At 38.2% G+C, this 21672-nt stretch overlaps 1 protein-coding gene across 5 annotated transcripts in view; it reads right to left on the reverse strand.

The window, feature by feature from the left end:
- The window catches only part of DENND1A (DENN domain containing 1A), a 217968-nt gene extending 203589 nt beyond the window's left edge, over positions 1-14379 (reverse strand). For all 5 annotated transcript variants that reach the window (XM_049833161.1, XM_049833164.1, XM_049833160.1 and 2 more), the window contains exons 1-2: positions 14230-14379; positions 7699-7769 (exon numbers count right to left, since the gene is read on the reverse strand). In XM_049833161.1, coding sequence (XP_049689118.1) covers positions 7699-7769; positions 14230-14246 — 88 coding nt within the window. In that variant the 5' untranslated portion in view covers positions 14247-14379. The remainder of the gene's footprint in view (positions 1-7698; positions 7770-14229) is intronic.
- Positions 14380-21672: the final 7293 nt, after the last annotated feature.

Genomic DNA, 21672 nt, shown 5'->3' on the forward strand with positions numbered 1-21672 from the left:
GAATTTTTCTGTCTAGTTAAACAGTGCCAGCAGCAGCAGTATAGTGCAGACTAGTAAATACTTGTGAAATAGAAAAGACTGTAGACAGTAGTTAAAGCATGAAGCAAAAAGGACAAACAGATCTCTTCCCACAAAATAACTTACAGAAATGGAAGAACATTCAGTTATACTTGATATATCAAGTAACATTTTGAGGTTTTATTAAATGCAGTATCATCAGCTAGGAACACACCTAAAAAAAGTGTTAGATAAAATTTATGACAACTTGCAATATGGCAGATTCTAGTATTTTTTCATAAACTGAGTTTCTCTTCAAATTGAGTTATATATTTCATTTATACTGTAAAAGCAAAACTATGAGCTGTCTTCAAATAAAACAGTTGACAGTGCTAATTATTTGATCTGTACACTGCAGACCTAGTAAGTTTTGTGAAAATCTTCCACCTTGTTTGTACTTGGAAGAAAAGCGATCAAATGGAAACAGAAAAACAAAACAGCATCTTAGCAGAATTAGAATTCCCAAATACTACCTACCTACTTGGATTTGGTTACCTTTCCAATCCTGCTTTAGGAAGTTAAGTGTAGTAACATAATGCTGTAAAGATGGGATACAAAAACTCGTGATACGTGAATTACAGCCCAGTGTTCAACAGAAAGCCCTTATTTAATGCTAAGAGGCCTGAATTTTGCACTTCTTTCGTTATTCCTAAACCTTCAGTATCTTATCTACTTCTCAATACAGAACAGGCAGACTTCAACGAACAAAATGTTTTCACCTTAAAAAAAATAAAGGTTGCTCTAAGAGGTGGACTGGTAAGGTTTATAAACTTCTGAATGACCAACTCTAACTTAACCCTAATCCAACTTTGCTTATGTTCAAGAAAGTATTTCATCTATGTGGGAGGTACTGCTTTATTATCTAAAATTACAACATATCACAAAAAGGTAATTATAAGGAGTAGTATTATGTCTATTTTGCAGAGACAGAAACCTGATAGTTCTCTCTACCTGTGAAAGCCCTGTCATGGAAACCATAGTGACAACTGTAGAATAATTTTAGGGCCCAAGCACATCATGACTTCTCCCAGTAGAGTTAAGGACTTCGATTAGTTTAAGTTATAACATTTGTGATCTACTGGGAAGGGGGGAAGGGAGGGAGGGAGGGAAGGAGGGAAAGAGCTATTACAACACAAGGGTAGAACATGAAAAGTAAAGAAGGAAGTACTTAAACTACTCACAAGCTTCTAGTAGGAACAAGATTAGTAGTACATGCTACTCTCAGAGCCAATTCAAATGCAAATTTCATCCTTTCTCTCAAACAATGATAAACTACCTCAGAGTTAATAGTTTCCTTCTAAGATTCATCTCCCTTTTCAACTTAGTGGTATGTTTTCAAGAAAAGAAAGAAGCACATGGCGAGTCTTACAGCAAGACTTTTTAAATTCTGTCATAAAAGAAGTAGTATAAACTACATTTCCTTTACTAATCCAGTGAACATTTGTTAAACTCTAACACTTACACTTTGTCCATGCTATCACATTTAGGCTTCTAACTTACCATGGTTTTTTTTTAAAAAAAAAAAAGAAAGAAATCCTTTAGCTGTACTAAACCATTTTAGCTTTTTCCTTGAACACACAGCAAGAATTTATGCTACACTCACAAAAAGATGAAAGATGAGGTCCTTGGAGAGAAAGGCCTTTTGGCACACTACATGGTAAAGCTACAGATTTGACATACTTTTAAAATGTCTGCTTTGGCGAGAACACAAAAACCCCATACAAAAGCATGGTACGTCCTCCCAGAGAGGGGGGGGGGGGGGGGGGGAGGGGTGTCTTACCCTTGTGAGCATTTACTTTCAAATGTTCATACTTTAGAGACTATTTTGATCGGTTACTTTAGACTAACAAATTCTCTTTTTCTACATGAACAGTTTGACAGTTAGACTACAATTCTCCTCACAGCCCCATCTAACAGGAGAGGATCTTTGGCTGAGGTCCAGGAAGATCCTTAAATTTGTCACATCATATTTCTGATGAATGATCTGCAGCAGTTTTAAGATCATGAAGTGCTTTGAAAGTTAAAAGAAAGATTTGTTAAGTAGTTAGTATGCTTTCATTTTCTTTATATAGGTATTTAAACTAAAATTGCTAGTAGATTCTTTCTACTTCCGCATCTCAAAAAACCTCCATTCACCTGAGTTTAAAAAAAAAACCAAAAACAAACAAAAACCCCAAACACAAACAGGAAATGCAGTTCCAAAGCACTTTACTTGCAAGCATACAATATGTCAATAGTATAGAACTGAATTTCTAGAAGTGCTTAAGCTAACTGAAGCAGTTATAATTTGTAAAAGAAACAATACAAGTTCTTTGTAATCTACTACCTCAGTTTCTGTGAAGTTTTACTATTATGAGATGCCATGACAAATATGCAAGCCCTCCATCAGAAGGACTTCACAATCTCATAAAATGCATTTTCCCTTCCTTTACATGAAGTTAAAAATGGGAAAAGAAATCCAGTAAAATAATACAAAGCATCTATTTTGCTCTCAAATTATCCACTGCCTATAACAATTCCAATGAGTGAGACAAGATCATGCACCAAAGACACAGACTTACCATCAAAACTTATTTTAATAAGTTAAAACTGTAATTTGTAGCTTCAGTTTAGAATGTACAACATTATTTGCTGAGGAACGTGCTGTTTTATGGAACACACACTGCCCTAACACCAGAGAACTTAGCATTTCCAGCTATCAATGGGTACCCTTTTAGCTTCTTGAATTTGAGAAGCACCAGCTACAGCAGTGATAAACAGCACAGACATCCTCTGCTGCAAAGATTTTGGTATCGAGTATGAAAAGCATGGAAAACAAAGTTTGGTTTTAAACATTTTTCTTAAACTACAGTGAACAGTAAAACGTAACATAAAGCAGTATGCTAACAAAAACAATGGTAGACCTTAAACCTTGCATGTAGTGTTAGACGTGCTATAATAATTATTTTGGTGTCAACTAAAACATACATCTACTCATTTCTCCCAAGTCATACTTAAGTATCACAGCAGAAAGGCAAAACTAATGCAATTATAGATGATGTCCAGAATATATTACTGGTATCTGCTGGGCAATAAGCTGTATTATTATTCCCCTCTATCTATGATTTTCGAGGCTTTATTTTATTTATTTCCTGAAGCAAGGTTAACTCGTATCAGTGAAACCTCTAAAATCATGATAAATCCATTTGTTTGGTTGTGGGTTTTTTAAAAGCAATACACCTGGATTTAGCAAGGCAGATGCCTTCCTTATATCTAAGTGATAAGGAAAGTTAGAAATTCTCCTACTGTCAGAACTACACAGCACTAAAATGCATAAAGGCAAAGACACAAACCCCACACATAGGCTACAGAATATTAAAGCCTTATACGTGAATTGGAATTTGTCTTAGTAATCAATTTTTTTTAAGTCCTAACAATCTCTCTATTCACCTGGAATGGCTGAAAGCCAAAGTTACCAGCCATACTTGTCAAAGAATTGACTTTGTTGTGCCCATCTGTCCTGTATCAGCATCCTACTCCATCCCAATTACAGCACTGCACAAAAGGCGCCTGGTTAAGACTACTGAACCTACGTCAGCCTATTAGCCAGGCTTATGTATCAGCCTTCAAACTGCACCTTTTCCTCTGAGTCACAGTCATTACCCAGCACTTACCTGATAGTACAAAGGAAAGAATCAAAGTATCAACACTATAAGTTTTAGTCAATATTTTCCCTCTAACAAGATTCCATTTTTTAAATAAAACCATGACTATTTTCTCCTCTCTTCCTGAAAGTAAGAGTGTGGGAGTTGGTGCAAAGCACTAGACTTGCGAAGTTCCTATGCCTGACATACTTCTACTTGACACATACAACACCGAGTTCTCCCTAGGTACCTTCCATGTACTGTCATTGTAAAGATGCAGACTCCATTCTTCCTATTCTGTTTTGTTGCCCTACGCTTCTGGTGAGAAGGCAACAGTGCTATTCAATGAAACTAAAAAGTAGAACATGAATGAATGCATCATTGAAGTATTAAGTGAAAAAATTCTGAATTCCAGACAGGCCAAATAAAAAAATAAAAAAAAAAGAGTGGGAACAAAGTTAAGATAAAAGCATTTTGTATTTTCATTCCATTTTAGGAAGTCAAATGTTCTTTAAAAAAACAAAACAAAAAAAACAACACACCACCACACACCCACACCCACTAACGTAGATTCAATTAGCTAAGGGGAATTCCCAGCTTCCACAGAAATCACAGTCATAAGGCAAAAAACTGGTTTGGTAATTGTCTTCTTTTAAGGAAGTATCTTCTTAATAACAAATATTCATCTTAATGATGCTAGTCACAGTTGCAGCTATCTTGCTTCACAGTTCTCAAAACAAAGATACCACATTCACATAAAGTGACCCAGTAAGAAAAATCTGCAAGTCCCCAAATAAGAGCTATGAACATAACAAAGAATAGCAAAACCACAGCTTTTAAATACAACCGAATGCCGGAATTGTATAACGTACCAAAGACTTCATGTGCCAAAAATATACAAATCACCAATGCTGAGTGCAGATGATCATTATTTCTAAACAATCTAAAAGGGAAAGGACAGACAGACCACAGCTGAGCTGACCCAGTGATCATTTCCTTTCTCAGTTCACACATTTCATTGTGGTTTGGCAGAGTTCTGCCTAGATTGGAATAAAACAATGTTTGCTTTTTCAACTTCTTTGGTTTCAATGAAGTTTTCTCTTCATACCTTATTAAGAGTACAAAACATCTTCCAGATGTTCACGAAGCTTACATTTCTAGGAATCAAATCTTAGGATCATAAGATAATTCAGGCTGGAAGGGACCTCAGGAGGTCTCTGGTCCAACCTCCTGCTCAAAGAAGAACCAGGTGTGAGATCAGATTGGGTTGTTCAGGCTGTAATCCAGTCGGGTCTTGAAAACCTCCAAAGATGGAGATGGTACAACCTCTCTCAGTGACCTGGTCCAATACTTGACTGTCCTTAAGGCGAACACACTCCCAACATTGTTAGAACGCCTCTTGATTCAGTCTATGTCACTGCCTCTTGTCCTCCTGCCATGGACCTCTGTGAAGAGCCTGGGTATCTCATCTTGGTGAAGTCCTCATAGGTAGGGAAGGCTGCTATTCAAGTTCCCTGAAGCCTTCTCCAGGCTGAACAAGCCCAGAACTCTCAACCTCTCCTCACAGTGCAAGTGCTTGAGCTCACATACCAACTTGGTGGCCCTCCACTGAAAACGTTCCAGTTTATTAATGTCTTTCTTGGAGCCTAGAACATATTTTTTCCTTCTGCAGTCAACTCTCTTGATAATTAGGAGGGAGCCTTCTATATGACAGTCAATGGATAACGCTGCTTTCATTCATTTCAAAAGTTATTAACCAAATAAATATTTAATGCAAGATTGTTAACAATTACATGAGCAATAAAGCTACTTGAATGTACAATTGTCTGTCAGTAGTTAATAGCACAAGTCAGTATCTCCCATATAGTAAAGCTTTTAATTGCAGCTGATATTTAACAGACACGGAAAACGTCCTTTGCTATACAAACTTTTGAATAAAACAAAATAAAGGCATGTTTTACCATCCCACAAGCCAGACAGTCTCCCACAGTAGGACTGTTACAGCTTTGGAGCAATTCATTCTCCACAAGACCATGTCAGAAGATTGATATAAGAATTAAGAACATCATAAGTGATCAATAGCACTATTATACTAGACACGAACTTCAAGAACAGTTGTCTTGGTTAATTTTGGGATCCGTTACACAGGAAGAAATAGCTTTTTGAACATGTCTGATAATTTGCTCCTGACACACCTTTTATACATTTTGCTTTTCTTAATAGTAACTGCTCCTTGTCATTTAGCATACACTCCCTGACCGCAAAAAAGATAAGCTGATATATATTCTTGGTCTTCTGGCATAGAACAGCTAGCCAAGAAGTAGAAAAGACTACATGGAGGTCTCTAGGTCTATATTTCTAGAATAGTGATTTGCCTGGGATATAGCATAGCTGTTAAATACAATTGACGCTGCAGAGAACCAAACAACCACCTTCATTTAGAGCAAAAGGACAGAATATTTGGGGATACACAAATCTAAGACGTCTGAGAATAAAGGGCACCTCTTAAATATATTAAAAAAAAAATTGTTGGGAAATATATTTTAAAATAAGATTATTCAGAGAGAATTAATAACTTCAGAATATATGAGTTGTAAAAACAATTAAAACAATTTCTTTACTCACTAAAAATGATTTCTGAAGATTTTGCACCTACAAGTGCATACAAGAAACCTAAAAACACAACTAAGTGAAACTCCCACAGAATCAGTTGGTTTATAGAACAAAATGTATACTAAATTCTCCAATTAAAAACCTGTAAAGTAGTTTCCGTGCTTTTTAACCCACCTTCCCACAGCAGGGAATTAATCCCTCCAGGGGGATGCAAACAAACTTCAAAGAGAAGATTATACCCAGACACTAGTACTGTACAATGTAATGTTTATGGTCAAATTTGTTCAGATTTTCTGGCACTAGAATCCAGGTCAGATGTGCAGAAACAAAGACTAGTTATTAAAAGGGCTCCTGCAGTTATATCAAATAGTCGTGATGGCATATAGCAGTAGGACAAGCCAAAACTGTACACCAGTTACAACTCCTATGGAGGCTTTGGCAGTAAAGAGTTGCAGCTATTTGACTTTTGCTGATTGTAACAAACAAATACAGATATAAAAGGAGATAAGTGGCTTTCCAGTCAATAAAATATAAAAATCCTTTCTATTGGTTCATTATACCATATATACAGTACACACATGATCATTTCATAAAAGACAAAAGGGATATTAGTTCAGTATATGTTGACTAATCATAATTATTTAATTCTGACATCCCTCCTTTTTGTAACATTCTGGAGACTGATCTCACACAACAATATCTTGAACTAAATTCTGGGATTACGAATTTCAACCTTTGCTTTTCCTGCTTATTTGATCAAGTTCATCAGGTTTAGAAAAAGTACAATCAAAATTTCACAAACATACTTACATGTTGATTTCAGCAGTTACGGGATTTCTCTAGCATAAACACAGGAATACTTGTCAAATAATATTATAGAAAAACACTTCTATAATTATGGCTTGATAACAATGTTTGGTAAAAATAGTTAACCAAATCATAAGCTGCTTTCCTGCCTTATTTCTAGATAAAATCATTTGATCAAAGGAAGAATTATGGGAACAGGTAAAAATACTTCTGTAGACAAGTAAGAATGAGGAAGTAAAAATAAATTCCACACAAGAAGTTTTAGAGTATTTTTTGGTTTAAAACTACCCATTCCTTATATGAGCAGCAGACACAAATCTGAAAATGCATTTAGTTTTTCAACCTAATGAAGAGTTATTTCTATTTTAAAAAAGAGACAAAACAGTCAAAGAAATCAGAAAATTGCCCACAATCGGGGACAGAGGCAAGAATTTCTCATTATTAGTCCTAACTGTAAAAGACTGCACAGAACCAGTGATTAAAATATCTTTAAAAGCTAGAACCGCATAATATTGAATATACTACATTATCTCACAGTACATGGTTCTTAAGAATAGTTTTAGCTAATGAATACTAGAATTACAGTGCAAAACAGTACCTTTCCCAATGCAACTGATTCCTGAATAGGTTACTTCTGCATACACTTCAAAGGTAGTTTCCGGATTTTGTCTGAAAGGAGGGGAAAAAAGAAAAAAAAAAAAAAAGGTATTTAGCATATTGAGAATTTTTTTTCAAGTATGCTTTCAATTACTCAGTCAAAAAGGGTTCTAAGAATGCATATGTTACAATGACAACTTGATAAAACTAGATTTCTTGTTTTATAGCCTGTGATGATTTCACATCAGATCTTTCTGCCTCACTAGTATGTAAGAAGATATAACTGAAGCTCAGATGAGTCACTATGAACAGGGTGTCTAACAAACTTCTACAGAGAAAAAAAAAAATCAAAACAATAGAAATCAAGCACACAGAACCTTTAAATCAATTAAATTGTTGTGACTAGTCTGCATTTCTAGATACTAAAACATCACAGGCCTATCATTCAGAACTTCGTCAGAAAAAGAAAACCATGCCTTTTAAATCACTTTTCAGAATGCTATTCAGAGAGAGAAACGATTTCTTTCAGTTCTTGGCCACAATAGTAATTTTGATTGCGTGTGCAACTTGCAAAAGCAAGTTCTTTTTATTTCACCATTACTTTCAAATGACGAAATCACCTATGTGCTAAATACAGGGATTTTTTTCAGGAAAAAAAAAGTAATCCTGAATACTCTTTTCTCTTCACCAAACTGAAAACAGAGTCACGTTGTCCAACATGGGCCAAACAACCCAGATTCACATTTTCATTACTGTGACCCTTGAGTTCAACTTCATGACACGTATTTACTCAGGAAAAAAGAAGAAAAAAAAAAACAGTTGCAGTCAAGAGGATGCAAAGTCATTTTATGCATACATTATTGGAAAACTTAAGAGTCTGTATTTAGGATGAAGACAGTTCCCCTCTTCACTACCTGTCAAAATATTTCTACCTCTTTGTCAAAAAAAGGCCATGCTGAAGAATATTACAAATGCACAAGGTTTCACCTCATCAGACTCCAGAATCCTAAACCCAGAAAGCTGCCAGATGCATGCAAAATAAGGAAATAGGTGTGACAGTCAAAAATGACACCAAATTCAGCTACAAAATGTAAATGAAGCTTGAGGAAAGAGACTCATTCTGCTCCAGAGTTATAAATATACCAGTAATAAAAGTAAAAAGTTAATCATATATGACTTAAGGAAAAAAAAAAAAAAAACATTTCGTGTACATTTTCAGTTCTTACTAACTCCATAAGTGTAGCTCTGGAATTACACTTCATAAGGAGCATGTAAAGGCAGCAGGTGATTGTATAAGAAAGCATATTTTGAGTTAAATTCCTGACTCTAACAATTTTAGCTACTTGAAAAATTTTTATGAGATTAAAGAGAATGACACATTAGACTGTAACTGTTTAGTTACTGAAATAAGTAACTAAACATAAGTAAACATGTGACATTTTATTCTTAGATTTTTCTGGTTAAAACCAAGAATCAAAACTGCATAATTACTGCTCTAAATTTATGGCTGCTTGTATAGTGATAATATTGTCTCCTGTGTGTTAATGTAAACTATCTAACATTAGAAAATTGAGTTATAATTAACTTGGGCATTTTGTTAGCTCCCTTACAGCTGAGGATTAAAAAAATGATAAAAACCGTATCTATGTATATATATGCTACAGTTCCTACCTGAATAATAATTTAAAAAATGAAACTCATCTTACCCAGCATCTCAAACCAAATATATAAACATGTCAAGCAGTTCAGCCTACTCTTCAGAGAATTGCTAGTATTTTTAATCCTACTTTAACACCAAAAGGGATTAAACAAAACATTTCTAACCATGCCACAGGCCCATTTAGCGTAACTCAAGTGGCTCTAAGCCAAACCCCACACCTATTTAAATCAACAGAAAAGCTACCGTTGGTTTCAGTAGCATAGGATCACACTCTACAGTTTCACAGAACACCTCGCAGGAGCAACAATATGGTTCACTATTCAATTAACGTTAATTTAATTTGCCACCAGTTCCCAACTGATTTGTCTTAAGTAGCCATTTTTCAGAAAACTACATTCATAAGTAATGAGAAGTCTAAAATCAACAAATCAACTATTATTTTGCAGTATAAAACAAACTTGTATAATCTCTCTATGCTACTTAAGAGTTGTTGCATATAGTCTGCTTCAAATATTGAGGTTCTTAGCTACATTCCTACAATCACAGTATAGGATGAGGAAATGATATTCACATAACACCAGAAACATATTTGTCCTTTCACATATATTGCTGTGCAGCCTTATCTTACCCTCCTTGTTTGTGTCTTTATTTTTAGCACCATTTCCTTAATTAAAAGTTTATAAATTTTATAATATTTTTACAGCTAATGGGTAAAATAACAAACACCTTTTTAGTATTATGTTATAGAGTCTGTGTTCAAATGCTTCAGTGAAAACACTGTATAACGCAGCTGGCAAGAGCACATACTACATACCAAAACTTTCAGACAAAAAGACATCACATTTTGTATTTTAATATTCCATGACAAACGTCCACTTATTTCTAGGAACAGTGAAATTAAAGTAGCTTTGCCAAGTCAGAAACTTAGTATTAAAGGCTGCATTCAACAAGCTAACACCTCAGTATGAGAATGAAGTCATTGTTGAATTCTGAATATTTTATAACTTTTCAGTGGAATTAAGGAAACAAGTCACTATGAGATTTCATACAGTTTGCAAATATAGCATAAACATGCATCATAATATGTATATTTTGCAGTCCATTTTTATGACTATTAAACTACCCTGCAGACATCTAATGCCACCTGTGCATTGTATTGAAACCTCAACCCACTGAAATCATCCATAGCATTATAACCTTAAATACACACACACACACAAAGTTTTCTTTCCTCCCAATAATCACTTAAAGACCCATGGCCAGTTATTAAGTGAACATACAGATGCAATAAAGAGAATACATAGAACATGTATGTACAAAAATAATAGTACCCCACTTATTTGGTAACTGGATGATTTCAGAAGGAAATGCAGTATTTCTTTGGGAAATATAAGTTTAGGAAGAAGCTCTATGAGAAAAGAATGCTTTTATGATAAATGCTAGTCGTATGAATTACTTCAAATCTCTCTGATGTAGAAATAGTTTTAGTATCAAAGCAATCCCTAAGAAATTCAATTTTACACTGAAGTAATATAATATTTAAAATAAGGTATTTATGTACCTTTTACAACCAAAATTATTTTTTACCGAGCTGCAAGAGATTCATGCAGAATATAATTAAATAAAGTCCTTCTCCAAAGCTGTATGTATGGAAGTACATACCTTACATATTTAAAGCCCATTTCAATTTTGTCAGGAGCAATTCTTTCTACACATAGGAAAATGTACTAGCACTTACAACAGAAAGCATCATTGCACTTAAAAATTGAGGCATAAGAGAGGAGCCTGACACTGATAATTAGTTGTCTTGTAACAAGACTTAGTTGCTCAACTCTTGCAGAATAAAATTATTGGCAGAAATCTGTAATTGCTAATTCAATTCAGAAATTGCAGCTCAAACCCTGATTAATTTCCATGTATTTAACTTTTTCTGCCTGGTATTCCCTAGGTAGATAATATTACATTTCAGTATATAGCAAACTTTATGTTAAATATCAGAAAGCATTCCCAGCTTAATATTAGGGATCTCTTCCATCATCACTGAAATACAATCACCTCTGGAAAGGAACATGCCAAGTTTTTTTATGGCGCAATGCAATTCTGTTAACAGATTGATATTGACACATTAGTTAAAAAAAAAAAATAAATCCTTCCTCTCTTGTAATGTCTTGAGTACGGAAGGCTAGCAAAAAGCGATAGCAGCCAGGTTAACTAGATTCCTATTTTACATTACCTCGCTGGCACACAGTGCCTTGCATGTACCATATGACACGCTCCAACATGAAGTTTAACCCAAGAGTGTAACCCAATACTCAATTTGCCTTTTTTTTCGCCTGCAGCTATGCACAAGCCAAAAGCTTGCAGGATTGTTGGCAACTTCTTGTTTTCTTTCACTTCAGTCTGATGAAGCTATTGGTAACCTTCTCTAAGCAGTCTTTCACTCAAATGACTCATTACTATACATCCATCAAAGATACCTGACACATATGTCCAGGTTTCATGCAGAGCATATCACAGTGTGTGCAAGTGACTATGTGTCAAGGAGTTTAATATCCCTCAAAATTATCAATCTATAGCAAGAAGCAAGAGATCCAACTACTGGATATTTGCTAGGGCTCCAACACATATTGATGACACCAATAAAGGAGGTATGCCTCAGTATACCCAATTATAAAATAGTTTTCTCATTCACACTCCCACCTGCCCCAATAAGGGACCTACTTATCAACTTGAAAATCTTTGCTGGATTAAACATCCAACTCAGAAAAGCAGATCAGAAAAAACTCTTACTCAGATAGGCTCTCTCATTCTTTATATACTTCAGGATCATTCTGAAATTTTGTCCTTATTCTACTTGGGCACAGTGTTCTGTCTAAAGTGGAAAAAAGCCATTTATTAATTGTTGCTCAAGGCAAAGTTGCTCAATCACACAATGGACAAAATGCTTTCTTACCAAGTCCAAGAGGAATGAAAAGTAATGTTCATATGGGGTTATCACCTGTGATTTCCTGGTGGCAGAGAAAGACATGGGCTTTGTCTGTAAACATGAAAGACACGTTCACACTGAAAGACTGCGCAGAAGAAGTACTAAAGTCCATTGGCTGTAATAAATACTTCTAACTGCTACATCTCCTCACTGATACCGGTGAGGTTTCCAGTTGAAGCATCTCATCCAAATGATTACATTCACATTCAGCAAAGTGTATGCAAAGCCATTAAAGGTAAAATTAGCAATGAAAAACCCAAAGATGGTAAACACAGCTTGTGGATTCAGTATGTACACAAAACAAACTACATTGTAAGTGAGCATCGGCCTTTTAATTGATTTAAGATAAGGTTATCATAAGAAGTCATTTCAGATCATGATCTTGAAGTGACCCAAGCAAGGGTGACCACTGCAAGATCCAAAGGTGCAAGTTACAGATATAGCCTTCTCTGCTGTCAAAATAGTAACGATTTTGGGTTCTACCTGTATTTGAAGGTAAGCTAAGAGTTTAACTAGTTTCTCAGACTTTGATTTTTTGTAGCAACAGTTGAGAACCCATATGCCAAAAAAGTGCAAAAATTATGGCCACAGTATCTCCCAAAGAAGGAAGGTGGCTTTCTGGAACCAAACAATCACCTCAGTGCTATCATTACAAAAGCTAATTACCTGCTTACATTATCCTAAAACACCTGGCTGGATATACACCTATTTATGTCTATCCACCCTATGGGCTTGGGAACGTGAAGGCGTGTCATCACACTAAGGACACTACAAACTACATCTCCTCCAGTCTCATATTCAAGTTAAACAAAAGAGGTGTAAAGTTAAAGCCCTATGTAATCTTGAAGAATACTGTGTTCAAGAAGGAAAAGCAATTGCTCAGCAGCAGCTACGGAAACTGCTGAATAAAATACAGTCTAACTGGATCTCTCCTTTCTATCACACCTCTCATGCACAAAGATGTCAGCACTCCCTGCTCGGTGATAGCTTTATTACACCTCTACTTGTCTCAGAGGAACTGAATTTGCCTGGAATGGCATATAAACGAACTGAGATCTTTAATGTGACAATACCAAACATACCAACAGGACTTACCAATAAATCAACTCCCAGTTTTATGAAAATTAAAAATATATTGAGAGCATGGAGCTACAGGCCCAACACATTAATCACTTGCACCACTCTTCTCCTTCCCCCAAATCCCCTTGCTAATGCACTTTCAAGGTATCATAGCTAGACTATCCATCTCCCCTTTAGCACACTCTAACCTAGCCAAGGCAGCTTGGAACTCTCTCGACCCCACCACACCCCCAGAACAGACGTCACCAGTGCAGGCAACGAAGACTTTCCCATTCCAGCAGCCCCGATCCTCCCTAAGGCCTGCACCGATAAAATTCAAACTGCCCTCTCACAGCCTGGCCCTACGCGCTACCACACGGAGACCAGAAGACGGGCAGAAAGAGAGCAGACCACAGACCAGCGCCGGGTCTGAGGGCGGGAAACGGCGCTCTCCTCCCCTCCTCAGGGCAGGGGGGACGGGGGAGCGCCCCGCCCCGGGGTCCTGCCGCTGAGTCGGGCTTTGACGGCTCGGGGCCCTCTGCCCTGCCGCCTCCTCCCTTCCCCGGCCCGCCAGCTGGCCTGGGGGGGTGGGGGGGTGGGGTGGGGGTGTTGTGGAAGCACTCTTCCCCCTCCTTTCTCCCCCTCTTTCTCGCCCTACCCCGAGGCCTGCAGGCTCGGCCGGGGTCTCTCCCGCGCGGCCTCACAGGGAGCTGGACGGAGGGCGGGGAAGTCCCCTTCTCGCTCTCCAGAGCCCTCCCGCCTTCCTGAGGGCCTGCAAGGGGTGGGGTGGGGGGGGGGAGGCTGGAGAGCTCCGGGGGGGCACTCACTTGATCCTGGATCCCATGATCTCTGGGGGGCCGCATAGACCCGGGCCAGAGAGAAAGAGAGAGAAAGGGGGGAAGGGGCCGGAGCTCGGTGGGCTGCGCTCTCTCCGCCGCTCGCCCCCTCACTCCATCCCGGCCAGCGCCGCCGTCGCCCCAGCCGAGTCACGGCGCGGCGCGGAGGCTGCCGGGAGCTGTAGTGCGGCAGGGCCGCCGGGGCGGGGGCGCGGGAGGGGCCAACGGCCGGCCGGCACCGTTGAGCCCGCCGCGCGCCCCGCTGCGTTGGCATGGCAACGCACGCTGGGGGGGGGGGGGGGGGGGGGAGAGGTCCCGCCTTGCCCCCTCCCCGCGGCGGGCGGGTGCCGGCGCTGCCCTCAGGGCGCCTCAGGCGGGAGTTCGGCGGTGGAGCGGGCAGCGTTCCTCAGCCGCCCGCCGCGCTCAGCGGCCAAAAAGCGGCCAAAAAGCGGCTAAAAAGCGGCTAGGAGTTCCACCGAGCAGAAGCGCCAGGAAGGGGGCTGAGTGGGAGACTCCTCTCCAGCGGCCGGTCGTGGAGGAGGGCTGCCTCCCTGCCCGCCATGGCGCCTCACGTCCTGTCAGTGGGAACGGAGTCGTCAGGCTCCCCCCCCCCCCCGCCGAACAGGGCCAAAATGCGCCACAAGCGTGATCCAGAGCCCGTAGCAATCTACTGGGGACTGATATCCAGACCAGATGAGGACCAGGTCTGTCCATCCTGGAAAGCCCTGTAAAGAGGTGAGCCATCCTCACGGGGACAGTACCCGGCATGGCAAGAAACGGACTGGAGTCCCAGGCAGAAATAAGTGTCCGGTGCCTAGGGACTACAGAAGTCAAAGAAAAAAAAGGCAGAGAAAGGGACTGTGAGCTGGTACTCTCACAGAGCTATGATAGAACATTTTGCGCTGTTGGTCACAGAAACCAAAGCGGCTGAAAAGGCAATAAAGGATGGCTAGAAAGAATTACAAGCCCACGTAAGGTCATAAAGGGGACTGGAGACTTCTCAAAAAGAAGTGAAGGAGAGATGAAATGCAGCCTGCTGAAAACAAAGCTTACGTTGACTCAAAAATTGCAGTCAGACAGATTTTAAGCTGTGCCTTATTGGAGTTGGCAAACAGGATCAAACAGGTACCCAACAGTTTTCTTAAACATGTTTTACAGGAAGTTTCCGGGAAGGTTGGGACAATTTCTAGTGTAATTTAACAATATCTAACTTTTTAGAATTGGAGGCGATCTGCAGTGAGGAATAAAAAAAATGGAAATTTGGCTTAAAAAGACCTCCAAACTGCAAATCACTGTTGAAGCCAACTGCTTGGCTGAAGAATTTAGTCAGCTAGAAAGACGGGAGAGAGAGGGAATATCCCATTTGAGACACTTTTATATGCCATTTGCTCCCCAGAGAGACTGGGTAGGGGCAATCATACCATCCTCATTCAAGTAATAAATACAGACTATGGTAAACATTTATGCAAAAAGTCCTGGAAGATTTATTCACAGTTATAGTAAGTCAAAGAAATGTTTGGGTACATGAGAAGGAGTGTTTCTAGTACTAATTTGAGTACTTGAGATGAGGTACTTCCACCACAGGCTTCCACCCACACCCTCTGCTGCAGGATCCTGTAAGCTCAGGCCTCTGCATTCAGTCATGGCTTGAGCTGTTATGTAGGTATACCTGTACCCAGTCCTGATCCTGAATTACTGTTTGGATTTCCTGGATTGACTTTAGACCTGTTACCTTGTTTTTGTCTGATGGCCGCTGGACTGTCGTGAGGATCTGTTGCTGTCAGCACTTCTGCTCTGCTTGCCCAGATCATGTCTGTGGGGCTGTGCCTGGTCACTGAGGTCATTGCCCAGCCCACATTGTGGTCACCCTTAGCTCCTGACTAGCCACATTTAGGGTGCGGGCGGCCTTTGCTGCTCCCTGACATGCATTGTATAAACGTGATATATATCAGTGTTCCCTGTCTCATAAAGAAATACTCGTATCAATGTAAGGTAGCTTTCTAACTAAAATTACTATGTTCACACCAGGGATATTCTTCCCCTTTAAATAAACCAGTACACTAAAGGTTATATTTATAACCATCAAATGAAGGTAAGTTTATAGAAATATTGTTAAAACTGGTTACAAAAGCAAAAAAAAAAACCCGGTCAGTAATGAGGAAAAAAATAAGGAAGCTGGTAAATACAATGCTGGTGCAGTGTAACATAACTCAACAATATGGAAGAAAAAACGTTTTAAGAGTGGCTAACAGAGTTTATTAAATTTCATCACCCTTTTTGGAAAATGGATTGACATTAAGCTTAAGAGGTAGAGCTAGAGACTCACAGTTTTAGTTTTGCTCCGTTCTGTTTAGTGTCCTGTTTAAAGATTTGGTAAACCTATTAACATGAACAGATCTAGTAAATATTTAATGGTGACCGTGTGGTATGCAAGAATAGTAGACTAGTTTACATTTGATAGTTTTTAGACTGGCCATATTAAGGAATAAAATGCTAGGTGATCCAAATGAGCCATTTAATTCCTCTCATAGAGTAAATGAATGATTAGGAAGTATGCATTCACCGTGTTTCAACATGGAGAAAACAAGGTGTAAAGATTGGATTTCAAGAACCAGACTGAGAGGACTGGGTAGCTGAGTTGGTGGAAGAGCTGACAGTAGCTGATAACTAACAAATGTCAAGAAAAATGGCTTGCAAAATTAGTGTTTGGTAATTACCTTTAAATATATCTCAGTGAAACATCTATTTTGTAGGTGACTGATTTGTAATGAGCATATTTTCCTACCCCTAGGGGAAGAAATTATAATAGCAACCCCATGTTGGTACCTGTTCATCAACAGTTTCTCAACCTGGATAATACGCAGGTGCATGCTAAAACTTTTGAGCAGGAAATATTACCATTACATAGGTTATGTGATAAGCATAAGATGATCCATCTGAAAAACAATATGTTAGTGTATTTCAAGAAGAGGACGACCTACCTCAAGCTCACAGTTAATAGAGAGGAGTTTAATTAATAAAAATAAATGGGAATGCGTATGGAATATGGTAGGGTTCTGTCCTTGCTACAGAAGAGATGCTAATGGGTCTGGCAACATGAACACTGCAAATCCAGTCTGTGGAAACTCTAGTTTAAAAGACTGCCTAATAAAACGAGTGTGAGCTTGTAAATCTGGTAATGCTAAGACAGAGGAAACCAGAATGGTGAGGACAGGATAAGTGACTAGAATTTCTTCTAGTTAAAGGATAAAACGGACACTTAATGTGGAAATATTATGGTACACTCTAACTTTATTTTGTATATCTGAAGCAAGCAAAGTCAGGAATATTCCAGAATCCAGTGCATGGATACAGAACATGGCTTGTACCCTCAAAACAGCGATAATAAAATAGGCAAATTCATTCAAAATTTCAACTAACTAGAGAATGAATATTTAAATATTTGTTCAAATTGTGAAAACTGTATTTTCTGTGTGAAAGTGCTAAAAGACAATGGGAAAACAAAAATGTTAAACATGAGGTAGATGTTCCTGTTCAAGTGCAGGAAGTTTTTCTCTCTATCTGCCTAATGTTAATTTGTGTTCCAAGCTGTAGAACTTCCCCCCGCCTCATTTTACCTGGTATATTTCTGTGAACAAGCTGCTCATTAGGTAACCCAAATTACATTTTCTGCAGTTCTGTGGATGGTACTAATGTTTGCAGCTGGCCCAATGGTTTGGTGGTAATTGCGTAACAGTTGCAGGACAGCAGAGACAGTGAAGCCCCTAAGGAAGAGAAGGGTTTAACCACACAAGGGCTACGGCAATGCCTGCTGGCCTGTCCATAGAGCAATGTTTTTGAATGTCTCAGAATAGATGAGCTGATTAACTGTGAATCACCCTCCCAGAAGAGATGAAGCATTAATAGCAAACAAAAGGGAAGCAGAAGGGAAACTTCAGGCAGAAGAAAATAATCCAGGAATTAAAAGATTGGTGAAAGCCTTAGGATGCTTCCAGATTGCCCAGAAAGTCTTAGTTCAATACCATAGAAATAGAGGTCTTATACTGTGCACTCTAGGATGAATTTGGGTAAATGTGCCTGAACCTATATTTTAATATGTAGTGCACCCACAGCAATGAATGTACATGAAAACGTAGTTAACTCTTTCTTCTCAGTCAGTGACAACCCTTCTGAAGCATGCTGTAATCTGAATTGACTTGGGAAATTCTCTCTGCTACATCTCAGACAATGGGAATGGCAAGGAAAAAATGCTGACTTTATAGATCTATAGTTAAGCTTCATCTAAAAGGTTATGCCTTTTAAGAGAATATACTGCTACCTGAATAATATTGATTATAACGTTCATATGTGTTTTCCCAAATTTCTCAGTGGGTGAAGATTAGAAAAATCTCTACCAATGTTCTAAACTGATAGAAAGCTTATTAAAGGTATGTTTTAGGTGTTAAGCACAAGTTATTTTATCAATCTCAAGCTTGTAATTTGTGTCGTTATCAAACAATATGCCTCATGAGTTATGGATCAGGTCATTGGCCCATCTCACGTGCAGACAGCCTTCAGAAGTGTTCACATATGTTGCTTTAGAAAAAAGCCTGCTCTTAATGCTCCCAAACTGTGAGTCATCAGGCATTGTTAGGATAGCTGGTTAGCCTTCAGAGACATTAGTTTATGCCCTGAAACAAGAGAGATGTTTAAATCGGCATATGTATCTACTTGTATGGATGGAAATGGGTTACATCTACTTGTTTTCCATTACAAGTTAAGAAACAACAATCTGTAATTGCACAGAGTGCAACTAATCTTTGGAAAATACAGAAGAAAAATATACAAACTGACCAAAAAAAAGAAAAAAAAACAGTCATAAGAACATAACCAATGAGATAAATCAAAAGTATTCTGTCTCCAAAACTGGAGACTGAGAGATGTTTAAGGAAGAGTGTAAGAACATGGAAGCATGTAGAATCCTCTCCCAGCCTCCAAAAAATTAATGTATTTTCTCAGCCACGGGTGCTGCTTCTATATAATAGGGGGTTTTCTTCCATTAATTTGTTCAGTTGCTTTTAAATCCACGTATAATTTAGAATCCATTACCTTCTATAGCATGGAGTTTCCATAGCTTAATCACATGCCAGTGAAAAAAAACCCTCCTTTTGTTTGTGTTGAACCTGCCACAGTAATTTCATTTGACTCTTCACCAAATATTGTATTGGAAGTGTCAGGGAAGAGCTGTTTCTTATTTACCTTCTTCATGTCTTCCATGATTTCATAAACCTTATAATTTTATGGTCAAAGTAAGAAATGCAGATGTATCTCAAGTTTTCTCATAAAATAAAAAAGGTTCGCTCTTTCCATTTCTCCATAGCAGTGTGGCAACATTATGCATACTTTCTATATAGTACATAAAAAGCTAAGTAAGCAGTAAAATACCTTTCCTTTTAAGTGTTTGAAGTACCATACACTGAATGACCTTTTCATTCTCCATTCACAAAGAAATAAGAAATAACTATTCTTATTTCTGATACCTGTGATTATACCAATAGCTATAACTCAGGCCCATGAAATCCTTTAATATAAAGAGCCATGCTGGAGACTCATTCCCCGAAAGAAAAGAGCCCAGGATGATTGACCTGAAATGACCTCTTCATTTTTTAGTGAAAGGAGATCTAACCATGGCAAACATTTCCTTGTGCTACTGTCTCTCAACAGACTACATTTTCCCCCATCAGAATCTCTTATGATTAACAAAAATTGGTTATTTAAATTTATAAGGAAACTAGCAAAATGTCTACCAGAACTATCTGTTCATTGTCTTTAACTGTACAGTGATTTTTCTGTCAGAAAATCTGGGGGTTTTCTCTTTAATTATTTCCATTGTTTACATCACTTACAATAGTGATCACATTTTCTGTTTCAGGGTCTTTAAGCTGTCTTTTAGGTTGTTGACCTAAAGAATTAAAGATTCACAAGTCTGCCACCATAAAAAATGGTGTTAAAATGACTAAAAATTATTATTTTAAAAGAAACACAAAAATCCGATACATTTTTTTGTTTTGTTTTTAATTCACCTTTTTTCCTCTCTTCTTTGAGAGGGAACTAATCCAAACATCCAAACTAATATCAGAGGATGATTATTTAAAAAAAGTTCCTCTACTCTGTAGACTTCATTCTGGAGTTCTGAAAAAATCAGTACTCCCTCTCACGTCACTCAATACCTGTAACTAGCTCAGGTCAAAGATTTATCGATCTGATTAGCCTGTATATCTCTTCTGAAAGCAGAGTATGGATAACCAAAGGATGGTTCAACCTGAAGCCAAGCTGAGGAGCTGCGGGAACCAGGAAGTGCTGAGCTCTCTGAAGAACTTCGCTTTGTGGGAGATCACATGGTACTTCAGTTCATAGCTGTGGAATTCTTTTTGGATTCTTTGCATTGCAAAAATTACCACTGTATCTGTGATCAGAATGAGACACCTTATCCTAGGGGCTGCAGACCAGTATTGATGTGCTGACGTCTAGGTTTATCTGCCATAGTTGCTGAAATTGTGGATTAAGTCGTATGTCCCAAAATCAGGCATGCATATGCTTCTCAGTAAAGGTCATTGCCAGTACATTATTCTGTTGCTCAGGATATCCAATGCTGACTGAATTCAAAGTCCACTTCGGGCTCTACAATTTGTCATTCAAAGTCCTCTTGTAGAGTGGTAGAAGATATCTTCAGTAGGACCTGGATTTTAACAACTGTGAAATTCACTGTCTGAATGATGAAAATGCTTGTGGATCTTACACTTTCAGAACTAAGTATCTTTAGTTTTGTTTTTCTCTAAGTTCTTACCCTAAAAAGCCTGAACTTTTCTTGTTGTATACATTTTTAAAAGCCTGGAGACTTAAATCTTATGCGATGGATCTGTCAAAGTATTTGCATAAGAGAGAAGTAGCCAATTCAGCATTAAGAAGTTGGTGCTTGGAAAAGTATTATAGTAAAAGAGTCAGCACCCTTTGTTGGTTGTTACACACATGTTGCAGTAGGCACCATTTTTATACTGTCTCCTGTCAGCATCTTCCCCACGTTCACTTTTATTCTCACCTGTTTGATCTTTATGCCTGTATCCTGTAACACAGCTCTTTTCTAATTTGAGAAATTCTTTCCATTATAAATTTCTTAAGCCTTTACCTTTACCTCTTACCTTTACCTCAGAGCACTCTCCAGCCAAGAACAGCAGGTTTTGTCTTAAAGACCAGTATTTCTGTATCAGCGTCAGCATGGCAACTTCAAATTTTCTTCATAAAGAGACAATTACCTACCAAAGTAAAATTCAGTTAGAACTGTATATGGCAATGCTTTTTCATAAGTGTATTTTTAAATTGAAGACATTTTCTTTATTGATGCTTTATCTGACATTTTCAAAGTTTACACTTAAGTTTTTAAGCTTTCTATAGGTT

Source organism: Accipiter gentilis, chromosome 29, assembly GCF_929443795.1.
Source record: "Accipiter gentilis chromosome 29, bAccGen1.1, whole genome shotgun sequence".
Classification (NCBI taxonomy): domain Eukaryota; kingdom Metazoa; phylum Chordata; class Aves; order Accipitriformes; family Accipitridae; genus Astur; species Astur gentilis.